We start from the raw sequence: 21,659 nt of genomic DNA on the forward strand, positions 1-21,659 counted from the left end.
GCAGCAAAAAGCTAGTGAACATAAGATAAAGGTGACTTGCTTTATCCTACATGAGTTGAATGTTGCTTTAGGATTATACTGTGTTTCATCAATATATCACAGGTCTCAGATATATACAGAGCCTGTCTCTGATTGGCTGAAACACCAAACAGATCATTGCAGCATTACCCATAATCCCCTCTGTTTCCAAAGTGCTGATTCTCTGTCTGTTACTTTAGATGAAAATAAGGAGCCCCTCCCCACGCCCCTCTGAGAGACATTTGGTTACAAAGAACTCAATGGTGCTCTAGAGGAGATTCAGGTGATAAGGGGGGAGGGGGTTACCTTGGTTGCTGATTGGCTAATGGTTACACAAGACAACACATCGTTATGACATCATAAAGTGGCCAAAATCTGATCAGCTCATTTTCAGACAGGTTTTTATAGAAATGGATCAAAAAGAGAGAGAATCTTTGTTCCTGAAACTTTCAGAGTCTCTTTCCACAGAGGGGACACATGTTGATGTAGAAGAGACATGAAGAAGAGGGGACACATGTTGATGTAGAAGAGACATGAAGAAGAGGGGACACATGTTGATGTAGAAGAGACATGAAGAAGAGGGGACACATGTTGATGTAGAAGAGACATGAAGAAGAGGGGACACATGTTGATGTAGAAGAGACATGAAGAAGAGGGGACACATGTTGATGTACAAGAGACATGAAGAAGAGGGGACACATGTTGATGTAGAAGAGACATGAAGAAGAGGGGACACATGTTGATGTAGAAGAGACATGAAGAAGAGGGGACACATGTTGATGTAGAAGAGACATGAAGAAGAGGGGACACATGTTGATGTAGAAGAGACATGAAGAAGAGGGGACACATGTTGATGTAGAAGAGACATGAAGAAGAGGGGATACATGTTGATGTAGAAGAGACATGGAGAAGAGGGGACACATGTTGATGTAGAAGAGACATGGAGAAGAGGGGACACATGTTGATGTAGAACAGGGGTGGCCAACCAGTCAGAGGTTAAGAGCCACATTTTTTCTATTTTACTGCAAAGAGCCACATCAAACACACAGTCACTGATACCGCTTGTTTCAGTTTTTTGTTTTCTGGAGACAAGATTTCAACCACGTCACTGATGCATTTTTGTGGCATTGGGATATTTTTTTTTTTAAATCCTCTGGAGCAGAGAGAGGAGCTGTGGATTATTGTTATTGATTAATGCATCAGTGTTTCTTAGGGTCAAAAACACTAAACTCACAACTTAAAATGAAAGTGTTTAGTTTATTTAATAAAAGAGCACATGTTCAATGTTTAAAGTGACAGTAGTTATAGATTATTTGCAATTTGGTGCTATGTATATATTAAAACAAATAAATAATTATATATATTTTTTAAACACCTTGAATTTCAGGGGGGGCGCGGGGCTCCGTTGGCGGGGCGCAGCGCCCCTCCAAGACAATGGTAGGGGAAACACTGGATAGTGTTTAATCAACGATAGGTTTCCCCCCCCTCAAAGGTGATTGGTTCACTGCATCACAGGTATTATTGTGATTGGCTCTTGGGCCACATCAAAATTAGACGCGCTGTCATCCTCTCATACTGACTCCTGACACCACACATACACACGTAGGGAGAGCCGGGACGAAAGTAACACGGGACGAAAGTAACGGAGCGATTTTATCCGAGCCCAAACAACTTTGACCGGCCAAATTACGTCAGAATGATCAGCATTCAATACTTAACAGACCTACTAAATATCAGGTTTAACTGTCAGGAGTAGCTAGTGTTGTCACGATACCAACATTTTGGTTTCGATACCAAGTCAAGAATTGCGATTCCGATTCTTTTTCGATACTTTTCTTAAAAAAAGGGAAACAGTCTTAAATGTAATTATTGTGCTTTATTTCACACCAGAACCATAACCATAACACACACTTTTAAACAATGAGAACAATAAATAAAAGAAATGACAAGAATTCGTATTAAATCAAATTAATACATTTCTTACAGACAGGCCTCGTGGTGTCCGTAGGCTTGCCCTCACTGTCAGAGATATAGCTAAAATACTTCCAAATGTCACTTCTGGCGTCTTTTTTGTCAAGAAGCCGAGGCGCAGCGGCAGCTGCACTCCCACTTGCAGCCATGCTTCTCGTTTTCTCACGTGCTCTGGCAGCTAGCGCGTGCACGAGAGAGGGGAGGCACTTGAGCGTGCTTGAGAGGGGCGGGACTGCAGGCACGGCTGCAGTGCAGGGAGTGGAAGCAGAGCGCTGAACACACACGGCTCTTATTAAACGAGTACTTTTCCCCGTCATTCTTAAAGTACCGATACTAATGAAACGGAGGAACGTTTTTAACGGCAGGGTATCGCGGTACCTTTCAAGTATCGGTACACCGTGCAACACTAGTCAGGAGTCAGTGTCTCTCCCCCAAACTCACACATATACAATTCGATATGAACTGAAGAGCCGCATGAAACTAGGCAAAGAGCCGCATGGGGCTCGAGAGCCGCGGGTTGGCCACCCCTGATGTAGAAGATACATGAAGAAGAGGGGACACATGTTGATGTAGAAGAGACATGAAGAAGAGGGGACACATGTTGATGAAGAAGAGACATGAAGAAGAGGGGACACATGTTGATGTAGAATAGACATGAAGAAGAGGGGACACATGTTGATGTAGAAGAGACATGAAGAAGAGGGGACACATGTTGATGTAGAAGAGACATGAAGAAGAGGGGATACATGTTGATGAAGAAGAGACATGAAGAAGAGGGGACACATGTTGATGTAGAAGAGACATGAAGAAGAGGGGACACATGTTGATGTAGAAGAGACATGAAGAAGAGGGGAAACATGTTGATGTAGAAGAGACATGGAGAAGAGGGGACACATGTTGATGTAGAAGAGACATGAAGAAGAGGGGACACCTGTTGATGTAGAAGAGACATGAAGAAGAGGGGACACATGTTGATGTAGAAGAGACATGAAGAAGAAGAGACATGAAGAAGAGGGGACACATGTTGATGTAGAAGAGACATGAAGAAGAGGGGACACATGTTGATGTAGAAGAGACATGAAGAAGAGGGGACACATGTTGATGTAGAAGAGACATGAAGAAGAGGGGACACATGTTGATGTAGAAGAGACATGAAGAAGAGGATTGTGCATAATAGGTAACCTTTCATTTGAAGGCTGAAAAGCACGTGAGGGTCTCTTACTTTGTTTCGTAGTTCCAGATGCGCACGGAGTGGTCCAGAGAGCTCGTGGCGGCCAGAGGCTTTCTGATGCAGACGGATAAACCTGTGATGGACTTGGAGTGGAAGGACTGCGACAGGAACTCAAAATGAGGTTCCTCCTGATGGATAGGGTTATAACATGATTTCAAGTCAAGGGGAAGTGTTTTTTATGAGGAAAACATGATGGGAAGAAGGACAGTAGATGACTGAATGTGGCAAGGAGGCAATGGATGGGATGTAAGAAAGACTTTAAATCTCTTACATGCTAAAATCGCTAGGTGTTAGGTCAAAAGAAAACATGCAGAAAGAGTCAAATTACATATGGCAATTTAATTAAAATAGTTCATTGGTGACAAGTTTACATCCAACTGCACCTAATATTCTACCTCATACCGTTTTTATAGAACACATATTTATTTCTAGTTCTGTAATGTGCATATATGGGGCGTAGCCTGCGAGCTAGTTCAGGCAGTCAACTCGAGCACTTATGCTGCATTCATACATAACGCCCTTTGCCACTCTACAACCAACCAAACAGAGTCTCCTTAATATGCCGCTCTATTGAACCTGATATCTCTCTATGCTTTGCGTGCTGCTGCTATTGCTGCAGCGACTTCCAAGTCGCTGCTGCTTGCTGCCCCACCACCACCCCAGCTTCCACCCAGCTTCCACCCCACCACCACCCCAGCTTTCACCCAGCTTCCACCCCACCACCACCTCAGCTTCCACCCCAGCTTCCACCCCACCACCACCCCAGCTTCCACCCCACCACCACCCCAGCTTCCACCCCAGCTTCCACCTCACCACCACCCCAGCTTTCACCCAGCTTCCACCCCACCACCACCTCAGCTTCCACCCAGCTTCCACCCAGCTTCCACCTCACCACCACCCCAGCTTCCACCTCACCACCACCCCAGCTTCCACCCCAGCTTCCACCCCAGCTTCCACCCAGCTTCCACCTCACCACCACCCCAGCTTCCACCTCAGCTTCCACCCCAGCTTCCACCCAGCTTCCACCCCAGCTTCCACCTCAGCTTCCACCCCACCACCACCCCAGCTTCCACCCAGCTTCCACCCAGCTTCCACCCCAGCTTCCACCTCAGCTTCCACCCCACCACCACCCCAGCTTCCACCTCACCACCACCCAAGCTTCCACCCCATCACCACCCCAGCTTCCACCCAAGCTTCCACCCCATCACCACCCCAGCTTCCACCCCACCACCACCCCAGCTTCCACCTCAGCTCCACCCCAGCTTCCACCCCAGCTTCCACCCCAGCTTCCACCTCAGCTTCCACCCCATCACCACCCCAGCTTCCACCCAGCCTCCACCCCAGCTTCCACCCCAGCTTCCATCCCACCACCACCCCAGCTTCCACCCAAGCTTCCACCCAAGCTCCACCCCAGCTTCCACCCAGCTTCCACCCCATCACCACCCCAGCTTCCACCCCACCACCACCCCAGCTTCCACCCAGCTTCCACCCCATCACCACCCCAGCTTCCACCCCATCACCACCCCAGCTTCCACCCAGCCTCCACCCCAGCTTCCACCCCATCACCACCCCAGCTTCCACCCCATCACCACCCCAGCTTCCACCCCACCACCACCCCAGCTTCCACCCAGCCTCCACCCCAGCTTCCACCCCAGCTTCCACCCAGCCTCCACCCCAGCTTCCACCCCAGCTTCCACCCCACCACCACCCCAGCTTCCACCTCAGCTTCCACCCCACCACCACCCCAGCTTCCACCCCATCACCACCCCAGCTTCCACCCCAGCTTCCACCCCAGCTTCCACCCCATCACCACCCCAGCTTCCACCTCAGCTCCACCCAGCTTCCATAAAAATACATGGCATTGTACAATAAAAATTCAACTACTAGAAATAAACAAGCAAGTAGTAACAGGGTATAAGCAGGAATCCTGAAGTCAAATGTAATTCCCTTTAAAACCTTTTTTAAGACCCTTTCCATACATTTTTAGACCTCATCGCCACTTGGAGTTCTAACCGGTTACCTTGGCGACACACTTTACCTCACATTGACTATATACAGTATTGATTGTCCTTCCTCCTTATCTTCCAACCATTTGGACGCAGACTTGCATTTCCCCATAACGATGTTGCTTAGCAACCGGCGTAAACGGACCTTCGCGCGCTATCAAGCAGTGAGCGCGCGATGTCCTGTTCAGATGACGTCAAATCCAACGGGATGCCATCAATAAACTACACAGAATCACACTACACACCTACAATGATTACATTCAGGCAGACTGTAGAATACAACCTCTTTGGACCATTCATATACTTACTGAAAACAAGCTACAACATGTAATACCTTGGAAAATACCTTTTAATACTTTTTAATAGCCTTCATTTTCACTAAATTGATTTATCAACTTTTAACACTTTTGAAGACCCCGGGGTCACCCTGAGTAATCTAATTTCATATAGTGGAGGTTTTGGAGGAGGACATCATAGCAAAATGATCCTAGTAGTAAAATAGCCCTTCATTAATAAAACGACAACAAATGTTTGACACGGGTAGAAAACATTGAAGTGTTTTAGATCTAATCAATAAGGAAGTTTTTTTTCTCACAAACAACGTCACCTTGTTGAAGTCCAGAGAGGACAGGCTGAAGCTGTACAGCTGTCCTCTTTCGGTGCTGAGGACCAGAGTCTCCTCTGATGGACTCAAACACATCGTGTCAATCAGCTGACTGTCAGCCGGGGTCAGATCACTGCTGTCTGCTGGGATCTGAAGGACAACAACACACATATGATCACTTGGAAACACACACAGTAACACTGTTAACCTGCTTTGACACGTACCCGTATGTCTCTTGTCCTTCTATAACCGTCCTCCTTTGTCTTTTCAAAGAGACAAACAGTGCCGGCACCATAAGAGCATATGAAGCCTTTAGAGAAACACAGAATGGCTGTGATGCGAGGAACAGAGACACCTTCATCCACATCAGAGTCTTTCATCGTCTTCATGGCCACTTGTCTGAGCAGGGAATTATTGAAAGGGAGAAAAACAAAGTCAAGGAAACCAAAACCATAGTGGAGTGGCTTGAATATAAGAACACTGACCTAAGGACTACCATTTTCCAGCTTGACATGATGGGCTTTCTTTCAGAGATTGCAGCTACTTCTTCACTAGATGTTCCTTCTTTCAAACTATTTGTTTTTACAGTAAACAATAGATCAACGCTGAGTGGCAGGTCTTACTGTGTCAAGTGAAGTCTAAAGTAATCACATTAATGAATAAGTCACCTCATTTGCTTGGTAGTTGGATAATGTCAGTGTTGGTGTATCGGTAGGATTGAACAGAGTAACCTATAAACTAGAAAATGACCCTCTGAAAAGTGTGGATTGTGGCCGTTTCTCAATCGCGAGTATACCTGCTGCAGAGCAACTATTTCAAGTATACTATGTCATAGAGTGGCGCAGAATGCTGGGCATTTAACATGCATTTACTGTAAACAGTCCTTCGGCGCCACTCGATGAAGTAGTATTAGGGGTGTAACGGTACACGTACCCATACCGAAATTATTCGGTACGGGCCCTTCGGTTCGGTACAGGTGTGTACCGAAGTGTACCGAACGAATATAACGTTAAACGTAAAAAATTGAGAACGTGAACAACTTGTTGGAAGTAATCTCAGGTGCTGCGTCGCAGCATTCAGAGTAATTTGCTCACATTGGGTTCAACGCGTCACAGAGCGAGCAAGTCATTTCATTGGATGAGAGGCATACTATGAGAGCTGGTCACAGGGATGCGTTCAAATGTAGTCAGTAATTTGAGGAACTGTCAAAATGGCGAACGCAGATAAAGTTGAGCTGAAAATCCTCCAGCATCATTGAAGTCTCCGGTTTGGGAACATTTTGGTTTCGCAGTTACGAACAAGGATGACGGACAAAGACAGGTGGACCGAACCAAAGCTGTTTGTCGGCATTGTTCAACTAACATTGGTTACGCGGCTGGCAATACATCAAACTTGCACACTCTTGAAAAGGCATCACCCGAACGTGAATATCACCGGTACCAAAAGAAAAAAGACTGAAGTGCAAACCCAACTCCCGCTAGCATGTAAGCCTCCACCACTCGCAGAGAGTTCAGACCGAGCCAAAGCTATTACAAACGCCAAGTATCCTTATGTTGCCATGTTAGCAAAGCGCTACCTGGCTGTATCTGCTACCTCTGTCCCTAGCGAGAGGGTGTTCTCCACAGCAGGAGACATTGTTAGTGCCAGCAGATCTGCCCTTTCGGCAAGCAATGTGGACAAGTTCATCTTTCTTTAAACAACATGAAAATACAATGACAAGCAAGTCACAATGTCAAGCTGGCTGCTTAGGTGCTAGTACAGTACAGTTCAAATACAGATTATTTCAGTTCATCGAAAAGCTGCACCTTAATGTTTATTTTATTATATTTTGTATTTGAGTGAATATTCACAGTTTAATAATAATTAAAAACCCAAAACTAATAGTTTATGTTTTGTGAGTACTAATAGCCTACAGTAAAGTTCAAATACAGATTATTTCAGTTCATCGAAATGCTGCACCTTAATGTTTATTTTATTATATTTTGTATTTATTTGAGTGAATACATTATTCACAGTTTAATAATAATAAAAAATATATATATATATATGTTTTGTTTTGTGAAAAAAAATTCTGCTGTACCGAAAACGTACCGAACCGAACCGTGACCAAAAAACCGAGGTACGTACCGAACCGAAATATTTGTGAACCGTTACACCCCTACGTAGTATACTTGAAATAGTTGCTCTGCAGCAGGTTTACTCGACATTGAGAAACGGCCTATGTGACTTGCACTTGTCCCGATACTACCATTACCAGTGCTAAGTAGGTAATAATAGAAGTAGCTGTATTTTTGCTTTCTTGTGCTTTTATTTTTAAAAAACAACCTTAACTAGAGCTTCCTTTTTTGATGCAGTGATTTTATTGGGCTTTTATTTAGAAAAAACAACCTTAACTAGAGCTTCCTTTGTTGATGCCGTTATTTTATTGGGCTTTTATTTTGAAAAAATAACCTTAACTAGAGCTTCCTTTTTCGATGCAGTGATTTTATTGGGCTTTTATTTTGAAAAAACAACCTTAACTAGAGCTTCCTTTTTCGATGCAGTGATTTTATTGGGCTTTTATTTTGAAAAAGCAACCTTAACTAGAGCTTCCTTTTTCGATGCAGTGATTTTATTAGGCTTTTATTTTGAAAAAACAACCTTAACTAGAGCTTCCTTTTTCGATGCAGTGATTTTATTGGGCTTTTATTTTGAAAAAGCAACCTTAACTAGAGCTTCCTTTTTCGATGCAGTGATTTTATTGGGCTTTTATTTTGAAAAAGAAACCTTAACTAGAGCTTCCTTTTTCGATGCAGTGATTTTATTGGGCTTTTATTTTGAAAAAGCAACCTTAACTAGAGCTTCCTTTTTCGATGCAGTGATTTTATTAGGCTTTTATTTTGAAAAGGCAATCTTAACTAGAGCTTCCTTTTTCGATGCAGTGATTTTATTGGGCTTTTATTTTAAAGGGGTGTTGGTTGGGGGGTGAGATTTATATTTTTAGTTTGATCTATTATTGGACTTCAACTTGTAATATTTGTGTCCTGTTTTTCTTCCATTAACCCGTTTTCATTTGTATTTCATTGTAAAATGGAGCAACAGTCAGAAGCGAAACTAACCAATGAGTGAATAACCAGTGTTATCACAGTAAACACTCCACCAGCTCACCTGTCTGTTTCCTGCGCCGATGTATTGATCTCTCTCCTCAGATCTCCAGACTCGAACACCAGCAGGCGTCCTGAGTCTGTCCCAGCGATCACTCTCTCCTCCGTCACCCAGCTGTGACACAGGAAGAAGATGGACTCCACTTTGGGGGAGCTGCTCTGCTTCAGGGCTCCTTCTGAGTAACGAAACAGCTTCAACACACCGCCTCCACTCACACACAGCTGCGTGTTGTTGTGAGGGTTGAAGCTGACCTGAAGGGACATCAAGGAACTACTTTATTACACGGCAAGGTTGAATACTCGATTCTGATTGGTACATTTGAACCATTTCAAGGTTTGATATTACTCTCTCTACAGACCGTTGCTAAGGACAATCTGATCATAGGTGGAAAGTACAAAAAAACTGTATTTTACTTATTTCCATTTCATGCTACTTTTACTTCACTACAATTTGGAAGAAAGTATTGCACTTTTTTACTCACTATATTTATTTGAACAAATTAGTTACTTTGCAGGTTCATATCGTGAATACAAAATATAAATCAACTAATGAATTATGATGTATTAAGAAAGCATTAAGCAGTATACAAATATATTAAAGTTAGCCCCAGCTTCACCAGCAGCAAAGTGATAACGATAATTAATGGATCATTCATTATAATCCAGAGATAATATATATTACTCTGAAAATGGCCAATTCGCTAAATGAGTACTCTTCATTTGGTACTCTATGTATGATAAAACGTTTTGTATGTAGTACTTTTACTTGTCACAGAGTATTTATACACTGTTGAATCTTACTTTTTTTTAAACACAAACAACGTTTCATGCCGCCAGTAAAGAAGACTATATTTCTTAGCAAAAGCAATAGAATGATTTTTAAACTTAAAAAAATAAGTTTTAATAAATATGTTTTATCCAATCATTGATGTATTCAGGAAGTAGCCGTGCTCAGCTCATGGCTGTATCGTTACAGGACAGAGGACTCACCTGGGAAACAGGATTATGGGACGTACTGGTCTTCACTGTTGCCAGGACCTTCTGTTTTTCCCAAAGCCAGAAGATCAGCATCCAATCAGGGCCTCCCGTCTGTCCGATCAGATACTTTGAATCGTGAGAGAAAGCCATGCAGACGAACTCTTCAGCGGTCGACTCTCCTGCCGTCAGGACCTTCCTCTTCCGGCCCTGCTCGTGCTGCAGGTCGAACACGGTGATGGAGGCTCTCTCTCCGCACTCTGACACCGCCAGGTACCGCCTGTTAGGACTGAGGGCCAGAGCGTGCATACCCTGACTCTTCTCTGAGCCTGAAGGGGGAGGAAATGAGAGGGAAAACATGGGAACAATGATTTAGGGATATGATAAGGTTTAGAAAAGTTATTGTTTTTGAGGCCAATAAGAGACGGTGCAATGTTAATGTCTGTGTTAGACTATGGTGGTGTTGTTTATATGAATGGATCTTCTAAATGACGAGGCTCTCTGGAAACCGTTTAAAGCAGTGGTCCCCAAACTAAGGCCCGCGGGCCGGGTACGGCCCGCCTCCACATTTGGCCCGGCCCCCTGAACAATACCAGACGCATTATGATTTATTTATTTTTTATTACATTTTTTTTTCAGTCTGGCCACGCGAATCCTAGACTAGCCCCTGTCAAAATGTTGTGACCTGCTCTATCGAAATCAGTCGCATTGACCCGAAGACACCTTTTGAGTTGTATACACTGTTGGAAAGAGGATATTCATAGCTTTCTCATGATATCAGGATTGTTTTTGTACTTCAAATATTAAGCGAAATATGTCACATTATATAATGACTGTCACAGAGTCATCATTTTGAGAAAAAGGCCTTCAAAGTTGTCTCTTCTCTGGAATCCATCGATCTGATTGATTATTAGCGGAGCAAATGATCAAAATACTACCGAGGGAAGATATTTTCGTTTGGAGGGGAAGCTCGCGAGTGTGTGTCAGTGTGTGTGCTTGTGTAATTTTGCGTTTGTGTGTATTGTGTTTGTTTCCCGGGGAAAACACTCACGAGAAACACTGGCTGTTGTTATGCCTGCCATTCTCCGCTTGTAATTATGCCGAAGCTTCAAAGTTGTATTTATCATCTGAATTTGCCGAAACAAGTTTAATATTCTGAAAGCCAAGACTTTGTTTAATTGAAATCAGATGAAAACAAACTGTAATGGACCCTGCCGTGTTATCTATGATTACTATACTCTTACATTCATAATTTCAGCGGAGTGAGGGGGGGGGGCGGCGCTGCGGAACAGCAGATTGCGAGTGAGAAATAAATAAATTGGAAATAAAAGTTTCATATTCTGAAAGCCAAGACTTTGTTTGTTTAAAATCAAACAAAACACCCGAACCCCGAAAAAAATAGTTTTTTTTACGTAAATCCACGTTTATTTTGAGAGATTCTGCTCTGACAACTAAGCTCAACTTTTACCTGTTAAGATTGTGCACGGCTGTTATCTAACCGACAGGTCCGCACTCACTCTCCAGCTGAAACTCTCTCCTTATTAATTTAAGCATTGTACTTATTAATGTATGCAGACAATCACACAATCTATGTGATTTTTGGATTTACCGTGCCTCTCAATTGCCCGTGACAGGTTGGCAAGGTCGATGAATCCTGAAGTTGCCCAAGGATTGTTCAGGGAGCACGAATCCTTGTCAAAAACAAGACATGGCCAGCAAATTAGACGCTGAAGTTTAGCGCTTCCAGTTAGCCACTCCGTGCGGACATAAATGTCCTCATTGAACGTCCGATTCTCTCCCTTTTTCCTCTGCGTACACACAGCTCGAGTGCGGGCATTGGCCTGTCATCTGATTTAATTGTTAGTTGCTGCTGTAGCGGAAGTTTAGTAAAGTTATGTTTGATTAAGTACGCCAAATCTCCTCCCTCCATAATGCTTCATTTGCTTGATAATTTCTAACGGCGGTGATGACAGTTACAGTATTAAAACTGATGTTGATGTGATTTGATTGGATGGCAGTGTCCAATCAATTCGCCAGCCGCCTCTGAAGGGAAGCAAGAGGCGGCTGGCTTCCCTTGGCATGGCCCTGACCAATCACAGGTTGGCAGGGGCATCACGTGGGCCTCATCTGATTGGTCAATCCCTCCATTTTTTTTCACCAAAGGAAGCTAGATTCGGCTGGCCTCCTTTCGCAGCAGAGAGTGCAATCTACTGTTCCACCATAACATCTAGAGGGGCTCTGTTTCACTCTTTGTAAAATACTCAATGAGAATGGGGGAGAGACGGCCGGCAGCAACACACAGCAAAGGAGAATTATCGAAACAAAACAAAGTGTTTTTATTTATTTATTTAAATTAGAACTACAATCCGAAAAAACAGGGGAAGCCTGGCTTCCCTTGGCCTCCGGGAGAAAACGCCACTGACCCAGAGAGGGTTATTTGGTTATTATTTATTTCATAAATAGTGTTATTTATTTCATTAATAGTGTTATTAATAGTGTTATGTTGAAAAGTGCTATATAAATCAACTTGCCTTGCCTTGCCTTGCCTTGCCTTATTATTTATTTCCTGACTTTTTGTCTGTGAAGATCCCGGAAAGGGTTATTAATATTTGGTTATGTGTGGCTTTCTAGAAAACAATAAATGTTTACGTTTAGACACCCATGCGATCGTCACACTTTTTCTGTTACAAACTGACCCGGCCCCCATCAGAGAAGGGACAAGTTATGTGGCCCTCACAGGAAAAAGTTTGGGGACCCCTGGTTTAAAGCATCAAAAAGCATTCATGTCCCAGTCTTTGAAAGTGAGTCAGCTAAAATGTCCCCAATTGTGATCAATAAAGTACATCTTATCCTAACTTAGCTTAGCATCTCATACAGCACTGAAGCCTACTTTAAATCCACTAAAGAAATGTATCTGTGTTTAACAGAGGTGGTACTGTAGAAGTACTCAGATATTTTACTTGAGTAAAAGTAGAAGTACTCAGATCTTGTACTTGAGTAAAAGTAGAAGTACTCAGATATTTTACTTGAGTAAAAGTAGAAGTACTCAGATCTTGTACTTAGAAAAAGTAGAAGTACTCAGATCTTGTACTTGAGTAAAAGTAGAAGTACTCAGATATTTTACTTGAGTAAAAGTAGAAGTACTCAGATCTTGTACTTAGTAAAAGTAGAAGTACTCAGATCTTGTACTTGAGTAAAAGTAGAAGTACTCAGATATTTTACTTGAGTAAAAGTAGAAGTACTCAGATCTTGTACTTGAGTAAAAGTAGAAGTACTCAGATATTGTACTTGAGTTTAAGTAGAAGTACTCAGATATTTTACTTGAGTAAAAGTAGAAGTACTCAGATCTTGTACTTGAGTAAAAGTAGAAGTACTCATATCTTGTACTTGAGTAAAAGTACTCAGATCTTGTACTTGAGTAAATGTAGAAGTACTCAGATCTTGTACTTGAGTAAAAGTAGAAGTACTCAGATCTTGTACTTGAGTTAAAGTAGAAGCACTCAGATCTTGTACTTGAGTTAAAGTAGAAGCACTCAGATCTTGTACTTGAGTGAAAGTAGAAGTACTCAGATCTTGTACTTGAGTAAAAGTAGAAGTACTCAGATCTTGTGCTTGAGTAAAAGTAGAAGTACTCAGATCTTGTACTTGAGTAAAAGTAGAAGTACCAGAGTGTAGGAATACTCTGTTTCAGTAAAAGTCCTGCATTCAAAATGTTCCTCAAGTGAAAGTAGAAAAGTATTCTCATCAAAATATAGTGAAAGTAGCGACAGTAAAAGTAGTCGTTGTGCAGATTGGTCCATTTCAGAATAATATATATGATATGTTTTATAATGATTGATCATGAAAGTGTTCTCAAAGCTGGTGAAGGTGCAGCTAGTTTGAATGACTTTGTATACTGCAGGGTAGCTGGTGGATTTACTCCAGGTGGAACTAAAGTCTGATTCAACACTTGGTTATATTTCACATCATTCATCCACATCTGTGAAGTAACTAAAGGTATTAAATACATGTAGTGGAGTAGAAGTACACCATGTACCTCTGAACTGTAGTGGAGTAGAAGTACACAGTAGCAGCAAATGGAAATACGCAGGTATCTCATTGAACTTACTGTACTTACCTCAGGCTCTGACCGTTCAAGATGTGTAACAGTAAGTAAACTATATTTTGTCCTACCTGGGATGAACCTCTGAGACCTCCTGGAGGTGTTGTAGCACACACAGGTGTTTCCGCAGGGGAACACCACGGTGTTTTCATCACAGAAACTCACGCTGTTCCTCACTCCTGTCCGCAGCCCGAAGCTGAACAAAGGCTGGGCCACAACTGAGGACATCTTCACTGGACTTTAAAGCAGTGTTTAATGCCTAAACTCACCTAAAACTCTCCACACATTCAGACTAACTTAATCAACACATATTAACTTAGTTTTGAAGCCAGAAAAAAGCACAGAAAACGGAATAAAAACAAAACAGGGACAGGTTGGATGTGCTGGTGTGGTTAGAGTCCCGTCGCTAGGTAACCAATGAAATCTCGCGAGAGTTCGTTTATAGTTCCCTCTCCACTGCCGCACCAACGTCTCTATCAATCATATATATACATAATAAAACAGGTTTTATATGATCGTTTCTTTATCTTTTCCCGGACATTGTACCATAAACTAAATGCCCAGCTTTTGTGTTTCCTGTACTGTATTATATATATTATAATGTGTTATGTTTATTTGTTAATGATACGAGTCTTCTTCCGGGATTTCGGGGGTTGCCTAGTAACGCAACTCACTAGCTTTGTGCTGAAATGCAAACCACTCAAGCACTATATTATTATGAATACATTATTGAGGTATGTTTGCTTTAAATTACAGTCGGATTATCATAATAAAGATTACTGCTACTTTGTTCAATATCTAAGGGGGATTCATTGAACTTTTTGAATGTTATCAGGTTCATATTTGGCAGCAATGGGAGACATTTCCTTTTCACATGAATACAAACAATAACAAAGAAAAGTCACAACAATCCAGGCTGTGTAGTCAAAGGCTTTAATGGCAGGATTTAATAACACCAGTGAGCGGTTTTGCATCTCTCATTAGAAAACAACAATGACAGTGAATTGTCGAACAATTGTTTGTTTGAATCGTTCTTGTTGGTTGTCAACATGTCGAAGAATCTATCTGACTTGTAGATTGTTCTGTGATCAGCGACAAGCAGTAGCTGTGTCCCAATTCAGCGGCTGCAAAAAATGGCCCTTCAATTCAAATATGTTTGACCAACGTATGGCAACTAAATGAAACCCAATTCAATATTCTGAATACATGATAAGCCTGTGTACTTAAGGCTCAGAACCCAGAACGAATGATGCATTTTGGCCACCCTTGTCCCCTCCCATGTTAACCATGTCCTATTTTAGCACCATAATAGACCAAGTCTAAAGATATCAACATTAACATCCAACCTTAACACATCAAAAAGCTTAGCAGGTTAATGGCAAATATACTGTATCCATAACATTTATGTAGAACTTCATCATGCCTTAGCGTCGCAAAGTAAACACAAATAGTGTTTACTCCAAAGTATTGGTGTCTCTGCAGAGGCCTTTGTAAAAACACTACCTTGTCATGCTACTTCTGACCATTTACATGAATGAGGAAGGTTTCTTAAATGTCGATCCATTTCACAGACTACCTTTATGCCCTTTTAAAGTTTAGCTTATTTAACATGTTCACATTCAGCACTTTGTTGTGGGAAAAAGAAAATCCATATTGGATCATGAAAGAGTTATGTACAATTAGAAGATCATGAAATAAACAAGTATATGCATCAATTTTTCTTAATTTATGGGTTGTCTTCCCGTCAACTGGCAACTTTTGTCCTGGTTTCACGGTCTATAAAGCACATCATCCCCCATGTCTGTGCACGTTTTAAACTTAGTTCCAATTCACAACACAAGTTTTACTTGTTTATGGGATTTATGGTCAATATACCTCATTTACACAAAACTAAACCTTATTTTGGGTGATAAAAGGCAAAAACAAATATTACTTTGACTTTAGTTCAGTGGAACCCATCTTGGTGAATAAACTATTACATGTCAACATTTAGTCTTGATACTGTTTTAAAACCATTTCAAATATTTGATGGCAGCATGTAATGACACCAGATACTATAAATACAAAAACACGCAGAATTCAATGAAAGTAGTGACCATTCATTTTTCTTACAAAGAACGTAGTATGAAATCCTCCATGTTGTTTTTGTGGCAATAAGCTAAAATAGTCCATTTAGAAACGGGTCAGATTCGACCCGAGGGCAACTGGAATGTTAATATGTAATGAAGCCCCTTTGCTATACTAGTTAATGCATCTAGACTAAAATCCCTTTATAGATAATAGGATCTGAGGAGTATGAATGCTACAATATAATACACTGTACACAGCTTGACTGGCCCAGCAGGAGGCGGTGTTCAGCAGGAGATGACCAGGGCGTTCAGAGACTGCTGACTCTGCGTTCTCTCCAGAGGACCAGCAGCAGAGAGGATCTCACAGGCAGCCAGCTCATGGTAGAGAGCGTTCAGCACCTCCAGGATGTGGGCTTTACCTGTGCACACAACACAGTGACCAATGAGGGAGTCATTTTTCAACCCTCTGAATTTTGCACATTGCACACAAAGCTACCTCTTATATCTGCACGGCCTTCCACTTGTCGTACCAATTCTGCACATATTTTATTCTATGTTATTTGTACGGGTATGCACCATACCCAACATCTGTAATACAACACTGTGCAATATATACCGTCATCTGGCAGCTACTTCATAACATTCTAGTTGTCTCACTTGTTGTTTTAATGATGCTGCTTCTTACCTTTTTGTACTTGGAAAGTGTACACCGAAAAATCGGAAAAGTTGTCTTTAATTAAATGTAATATGTCCACAGATTTCACATAACTTTATAAGGTAAGTTTAAAGCAATAATATCATGTTTAAATAATTAGTTTCGACTTAATATTATTGCTTTCAACATACCTCATAAAGTTATGGGAAATCTGTTGACATAATACATGTAATTAATATTTGTGCATGACACTTTACTAAATAGTGTTTTTATTTGTATCTATCATTATTGCCTCTTTGCTGTCGCAATGTAAATTCCCCTTTGAGGGATTAATAAGGGAATTCCGATTCTGAAGACCAGGCAAGCATTTCATTCAATCCCCGCCCTGAGTAACAGTAAACGCTCATGATCACGTTTCACAGGACTTGTATTGATTTTATTGGCCGAGCGTGCCCTCCTCACCGTGCTGAGGGTCGCTGCAGCAGCCCAGCGTGCTGAGCAGGATTTTCCCCAGAGACCTCCGCGAGACATTCTGAAACAAGAGAGAACCATTCTCAGATGACTGTCTGTGATTAACAGGCGCTTTAACAGGCAATCTGAGACTCGTAACCACAGAGGCTCACACACACATGTTCAACAACTGAAATTAATTTGCTCTCAGATCTCAAATCAATCCCAGTGTTAGGGGCGGATCACAAAAGAATGGACAAGAATTCGCATAACTCCTATCACAGAAAACAGGTCGAAGAGGACTTTTAAATTAAATCATCAATTAGTTAAAGAGGACCTATTATGCTTTTTGGAGGGTTTCCCTTTCCTGTAGTGTGTTCTATAGGTTTCTGTGTATGTCAATTGTCTGCAAAGACCCCCCCCATCCCAACTGCCTGAAACATCTTCATTTGACTTATTTGTTTACTTCTGAAACATAGTGACATCATTATGTAACACTAACGCTCCTATTGGCTAGCACTCCAACACATTGTACTTGATAGGCTAAGGGGCGGGACATCTCTAAGCAGTTGACCAATCACAACAGAACATTAAAGCATGGAGACATGTCACAGTAGAGACACTACACTGATATACACCTGAACATCAGCAGGAGAGGACTCTTTAAAGTAGAGACACTACATACTGATATACACCTGAACATCAGCAGGAGAGGACTCTTTAAAGTAGAGACACTACATACTGATATACACCTGAACATCAGCAGGAGAGGACTCTTTAAAGTAGAGACACTAAATACTGATATACACCTGAACATCAGCAGGAGAGGACTCTTTAAAGTAGAGACACTACATACTGATATACACCTGAACATCAGCAGGAGAGGACTCTTTAAAGTAGAGACACTAAATACTGATATACACCTGAACATCAGCAGGAGAGGACTCTTTAAAGTAGAGACACTACATACTGATATACACCTGAACATCAGCAGGAGAGGACTCTTTAAAGTAGAGACACTACATACTGATATACACCTGAACATCAGCAGGAGAGGACTCTTTAAAGTAGAGACACTACATACTGATATACACCTGAACATCAGCAGGAGAGGACTCTTTAAAGTAGAGACACTACATACTGATATACACCTGAACATCAGCAGGAGAGGACTCTTTAAAGTAGAGACACTACATACTGATACACACCTGAACACCAGCAGGAGAGGACTCTTTAAAGTAGAGACACTACATACTGATATACACCTGAACATCAGCAGGAGAGGACTCTTTAAAGTAGAGACACTACATACTGATATACACCTGAACATCAGCAGGAGAGGACTCTTTAAAGTAGAGACACTACATACTGATATACACCTGAACATCAGCAGGAGAGGACTCTTTAAAGTAGAGACACTACATACTGATATACACCTGAACATCAGCAGGAGAGGACTCTTTAAAGTAGAGACACTACATACTGATATACACCTGAACATCAGCAGGAGAGGACTCTTTAAAGTAGAGACACTACATACTGATACGACTCAGGTTCTGGTCCAGGCTCTCGTCATCTCACGCCTAGACTACTGCAACTCCCTCCTGGCTGGTCTACCTGCATGTGCCATCCGACCTCTGCAGCTCACCCAGAATGCAGCGGCTCGTCTGGTCTTCAACCTTCCTAAATTCTCCCACACCACTCCGCTCCTCCGCTCCCTTCACTGGCTTCCGGTAACTGCTAGAATCCACTTCAAGACACTGGTACTTGCTTACCGTGCTGCGAATGGATCTGGCCCTTCCTACATCCAGGACATGGTTAAACCGTACACCCCAGCACGTGCACTACGCTCTGCATCAGCCAAACGACTCGTTGCGCCCTCGCTGCGAGGGGGACCCAAGTTCCCATCGGCGAAAACACGTGGGTTTGCTATCCTGGCTCCAAGATGGTGGAATGAGCTCCCCATTGACATCAGGACGGCAGATAGCTTGCACATCTTCCGGCGCAAACTGAAAACTCATCTCTTTCGACTCCACCTCGAGCGTTAGAACGATTAACGAAGCACTTTTATACCAATAAAGGACTGGATTACCTAAAGCCAGTTGAGTAGCACTTGAAATGTTTGGCTCTATGAAACCTGATGTACTTATATGATTCTGTTTTCTTCAAGGTTGTGTCTTCCTGGTCGAATGTACTTATTGTAAGTCGCTTTGGACAAAAGCGTCAGCTAAATGTAATGTAATGTAATGATACACACCTGAACATCAGCAGGAGAGGACTCTTTAAAGCAGAGACACTACGTACTGATATACACCTGAATATCAGCAGGAGAGGACTCTTTAAAGCAGAGACACTACGTACTGATATACACCTGAATATCAGCAGGAGAGGACTCTTTAAAGTAGAGACACTACATACTGATATACACCTGAACATCAGCAGGAGAGGACTCTTTAAAGTAGAGACACTACATACTGATATACACCTGAACATCATCAGGAGAGGACTCTTTAAAGTAGAGACACTACATACTGATATACACCTGAACATCATCAGGAGAGGACTCTTTAAAGTAGAGACACTACATACTGATACACACCTGAACATCAGCAGGAGAGGACTCTTTAAAGCAGAGACACTACATACTGATATACACCTGAATATCAGCAGGAGAGGACTCTTTAAAGTAGAGACACTACATACTGATATACACCTGAACATCAGCAGGAGAGGACTCTTTAAAGTAGAGACACTACATACTGATATACACCTGAACATCAGCAGGAGAGGACTCTTTAAAGCAGAGACACTACGTACTGATATACACCTGAACATCAGCAGGAGAGGACTCTTTAAAGCAGAGACACTACGAACTGATATACACCTGAACATCAGCAGGAGAGGACTCTTTAAAGTAGAGACACTACATACTGATATACACCTGAACATCAGCAGGAGAGGACTCTTTAAAGTAGAGACACTACATACTGATATACACCTGAAAGTGAGCAGAATATGTCTTCTTTAACACGTGCAGCTTTGACGCCAAAATACTGGAATAGTGATCAGCCTCTTCAGAGTTATAGCTATAGTTCCTCGTTCTACACATGTGTCTCACCAGGTCTCTGAGCTGCTGGAGGAGCTGCAGGATGTCGACCAGCTTCTCCTCCACCAGAGACAGACGAACCCTCTCAGTTTCCAGCATCTGAAGCTCCACCTGGAGCAGCTCCGTCTCCTCGGCCTTCTGCTGGAGCTCCTGCACCAGAGAGTCCTTCATCTGGAGGACACAGCAGACACAAGGGTCAGGAGGGTTACTTTAAACATGTATTAGGAATGTAAATGACCCCTAACCCATCACAGTCCCCCTGCTTCCACTCCTAAAATATTGAAGTGACTGTTATTTTGTATATATTGATTGTTGTGCTTTTATTTATGTCTTAATGTGTTCATATGTATGAATGTGTCTGTTGATTGTATTTTTATATATATATTTGTATTTTTGTATTCGGGATTGTGGGAAACGGTATTTCGATCACTCTGTCCAAACAAACGGAAAGATTGACAATAAAGTTGACTTTGACTACTGCTATTTATTTAATTGTTACTTTATTATTTTGCCCCCTCTTGTTTGTTTACCATGTAAAGCGGCCTTGGGTCCATTGAAAGGCGCTATACAAATGTATTCTATTATTATTATTATTATTAACTTAACCCTGGAGGTAAACGTCCTTTAGTGTACCTGCCACGCTGGGGAGTAATGGATTACTTGTAACGGGATAACATAATCGGGATACTTTTTTTTTACTGTATTCCCGTACAGTTACATATGAAAAAGATGTAAGATTACTGTTTCATTACAAACATTGGGGATTACTACGAGGACAATCCTACTAAATTTCTTTTAGCTCAGAATATTTTTGTATGTGCTGAAAAAAGGTAGGTTTTCCTGTAAATCAAATCATTATTGATCATAAATATCTTGGTTTCATCACATTGTTATGTTGTCGATTACACTTATTAAAAACGTCTTGTTATTTTAATAATCGAAAGGTATTGGAAACTAACCAGGTTACATTACTTTAATATTTTGATACTTAGAGTAGGTTACAGATTACATTTGTTCACAGGTAAGTAGTAATTGTAAAGGATTACATTTTTAAAGTAACCCTGTTAACATCGTAATGAAACATTACTTTACCTAACAAATATGAATAACCATTTCTAGAGTTACAGTGAGTTTCCGGAAGGCACGATAGGTCTGTGTGGAAATCCCACAGTGCACCTTTACGTCATGGCGTACTGAAGGACAGAGGTCTTACCCCACACTTCCTGCACATAAACAAAGCCTCACAGTCACGACTTTGTTTAGTTTGAACTTTTCCTCTCGGAGAGCGGGACGTACTGGGAACACATTACGTCACCTTCTGCCTGTCTT

General features: G+C 41.8%; 2 protein-coding genes across 2 annotated transcripts in view; both read right to left on the reverse strand.

Annotated features, from left to right (window-relative positions):
- The window catches only part of cfap57 (cilia and flagella associated protein 57), a gene marked incomplete at its 3' end in the record, with an annotated part of 36,455 nt that extends 22,008 nt beyond the window's left edge, over positions 1-14,447 (reverse strand). Inside the window, 6 exon segments of the mRNA XM_034239820.1 lie at positions 3,212-3,348; positions 5,834-5,980; positions 6,055-6,229; positions 8,978-9,225; positions 9,964-10,277; positions 14,122-14,447. Coding sequence (XP_034095711.1) covers positions 3,212-3,348; positions 5,834-5,980; positions 6,055-6,229; positions 8,978-9,225; positions 9,964-10,277; positions 14,122-14,278 — 1,178 coding nt within the window.
- A 520-nt stretch (positions 14,448-14,967) lies between these two features.
- efcc1 (EF-hand and coiled-coil domain containing 1) overlaps positions 14,968-21,659 on the reverse strand; it is a 29,145-nt gene continuing 22,453 nt past the window's right edge. The window contains exons 6-8 of the mRNA XM_034239816.1: positions 20,343-20,501; positions 17,237-17,306; positions 14,968-16,538 (exon numbers count right to left, since the gene is read on the reverse strand). Of these exons, the coding sequence (XP_034095707.1) occupies positions 16,405-16,538; positions 17,237-17,306; positions 20,343-20,501 (363 nt within the window). The 3' untranslated portion in view covers positions 14,968-16,404. The remainder of the gene's footprint in view (positions 16,539-17,236; positions 17,307-20,342; positions 20,502-21,659) is intronic.

This window comes from Gymnodraco acuticeps, unplaced genomic scaffold (assembly GCF_902827175.1).
Source record: "Gymnodraco acuticeps unplaced genomic scaffold, fGymAcu1.1, whole genome shotgun sequence".
In the NCBI taxonomy this organism is placed as follows: domain Eukaryota; kingdom Metazoa; phylum Chordata; class Actinopteri; order Perciformes; family Bathydraconidae; genus Gymnodraco; species Gymnodraco acuticeps.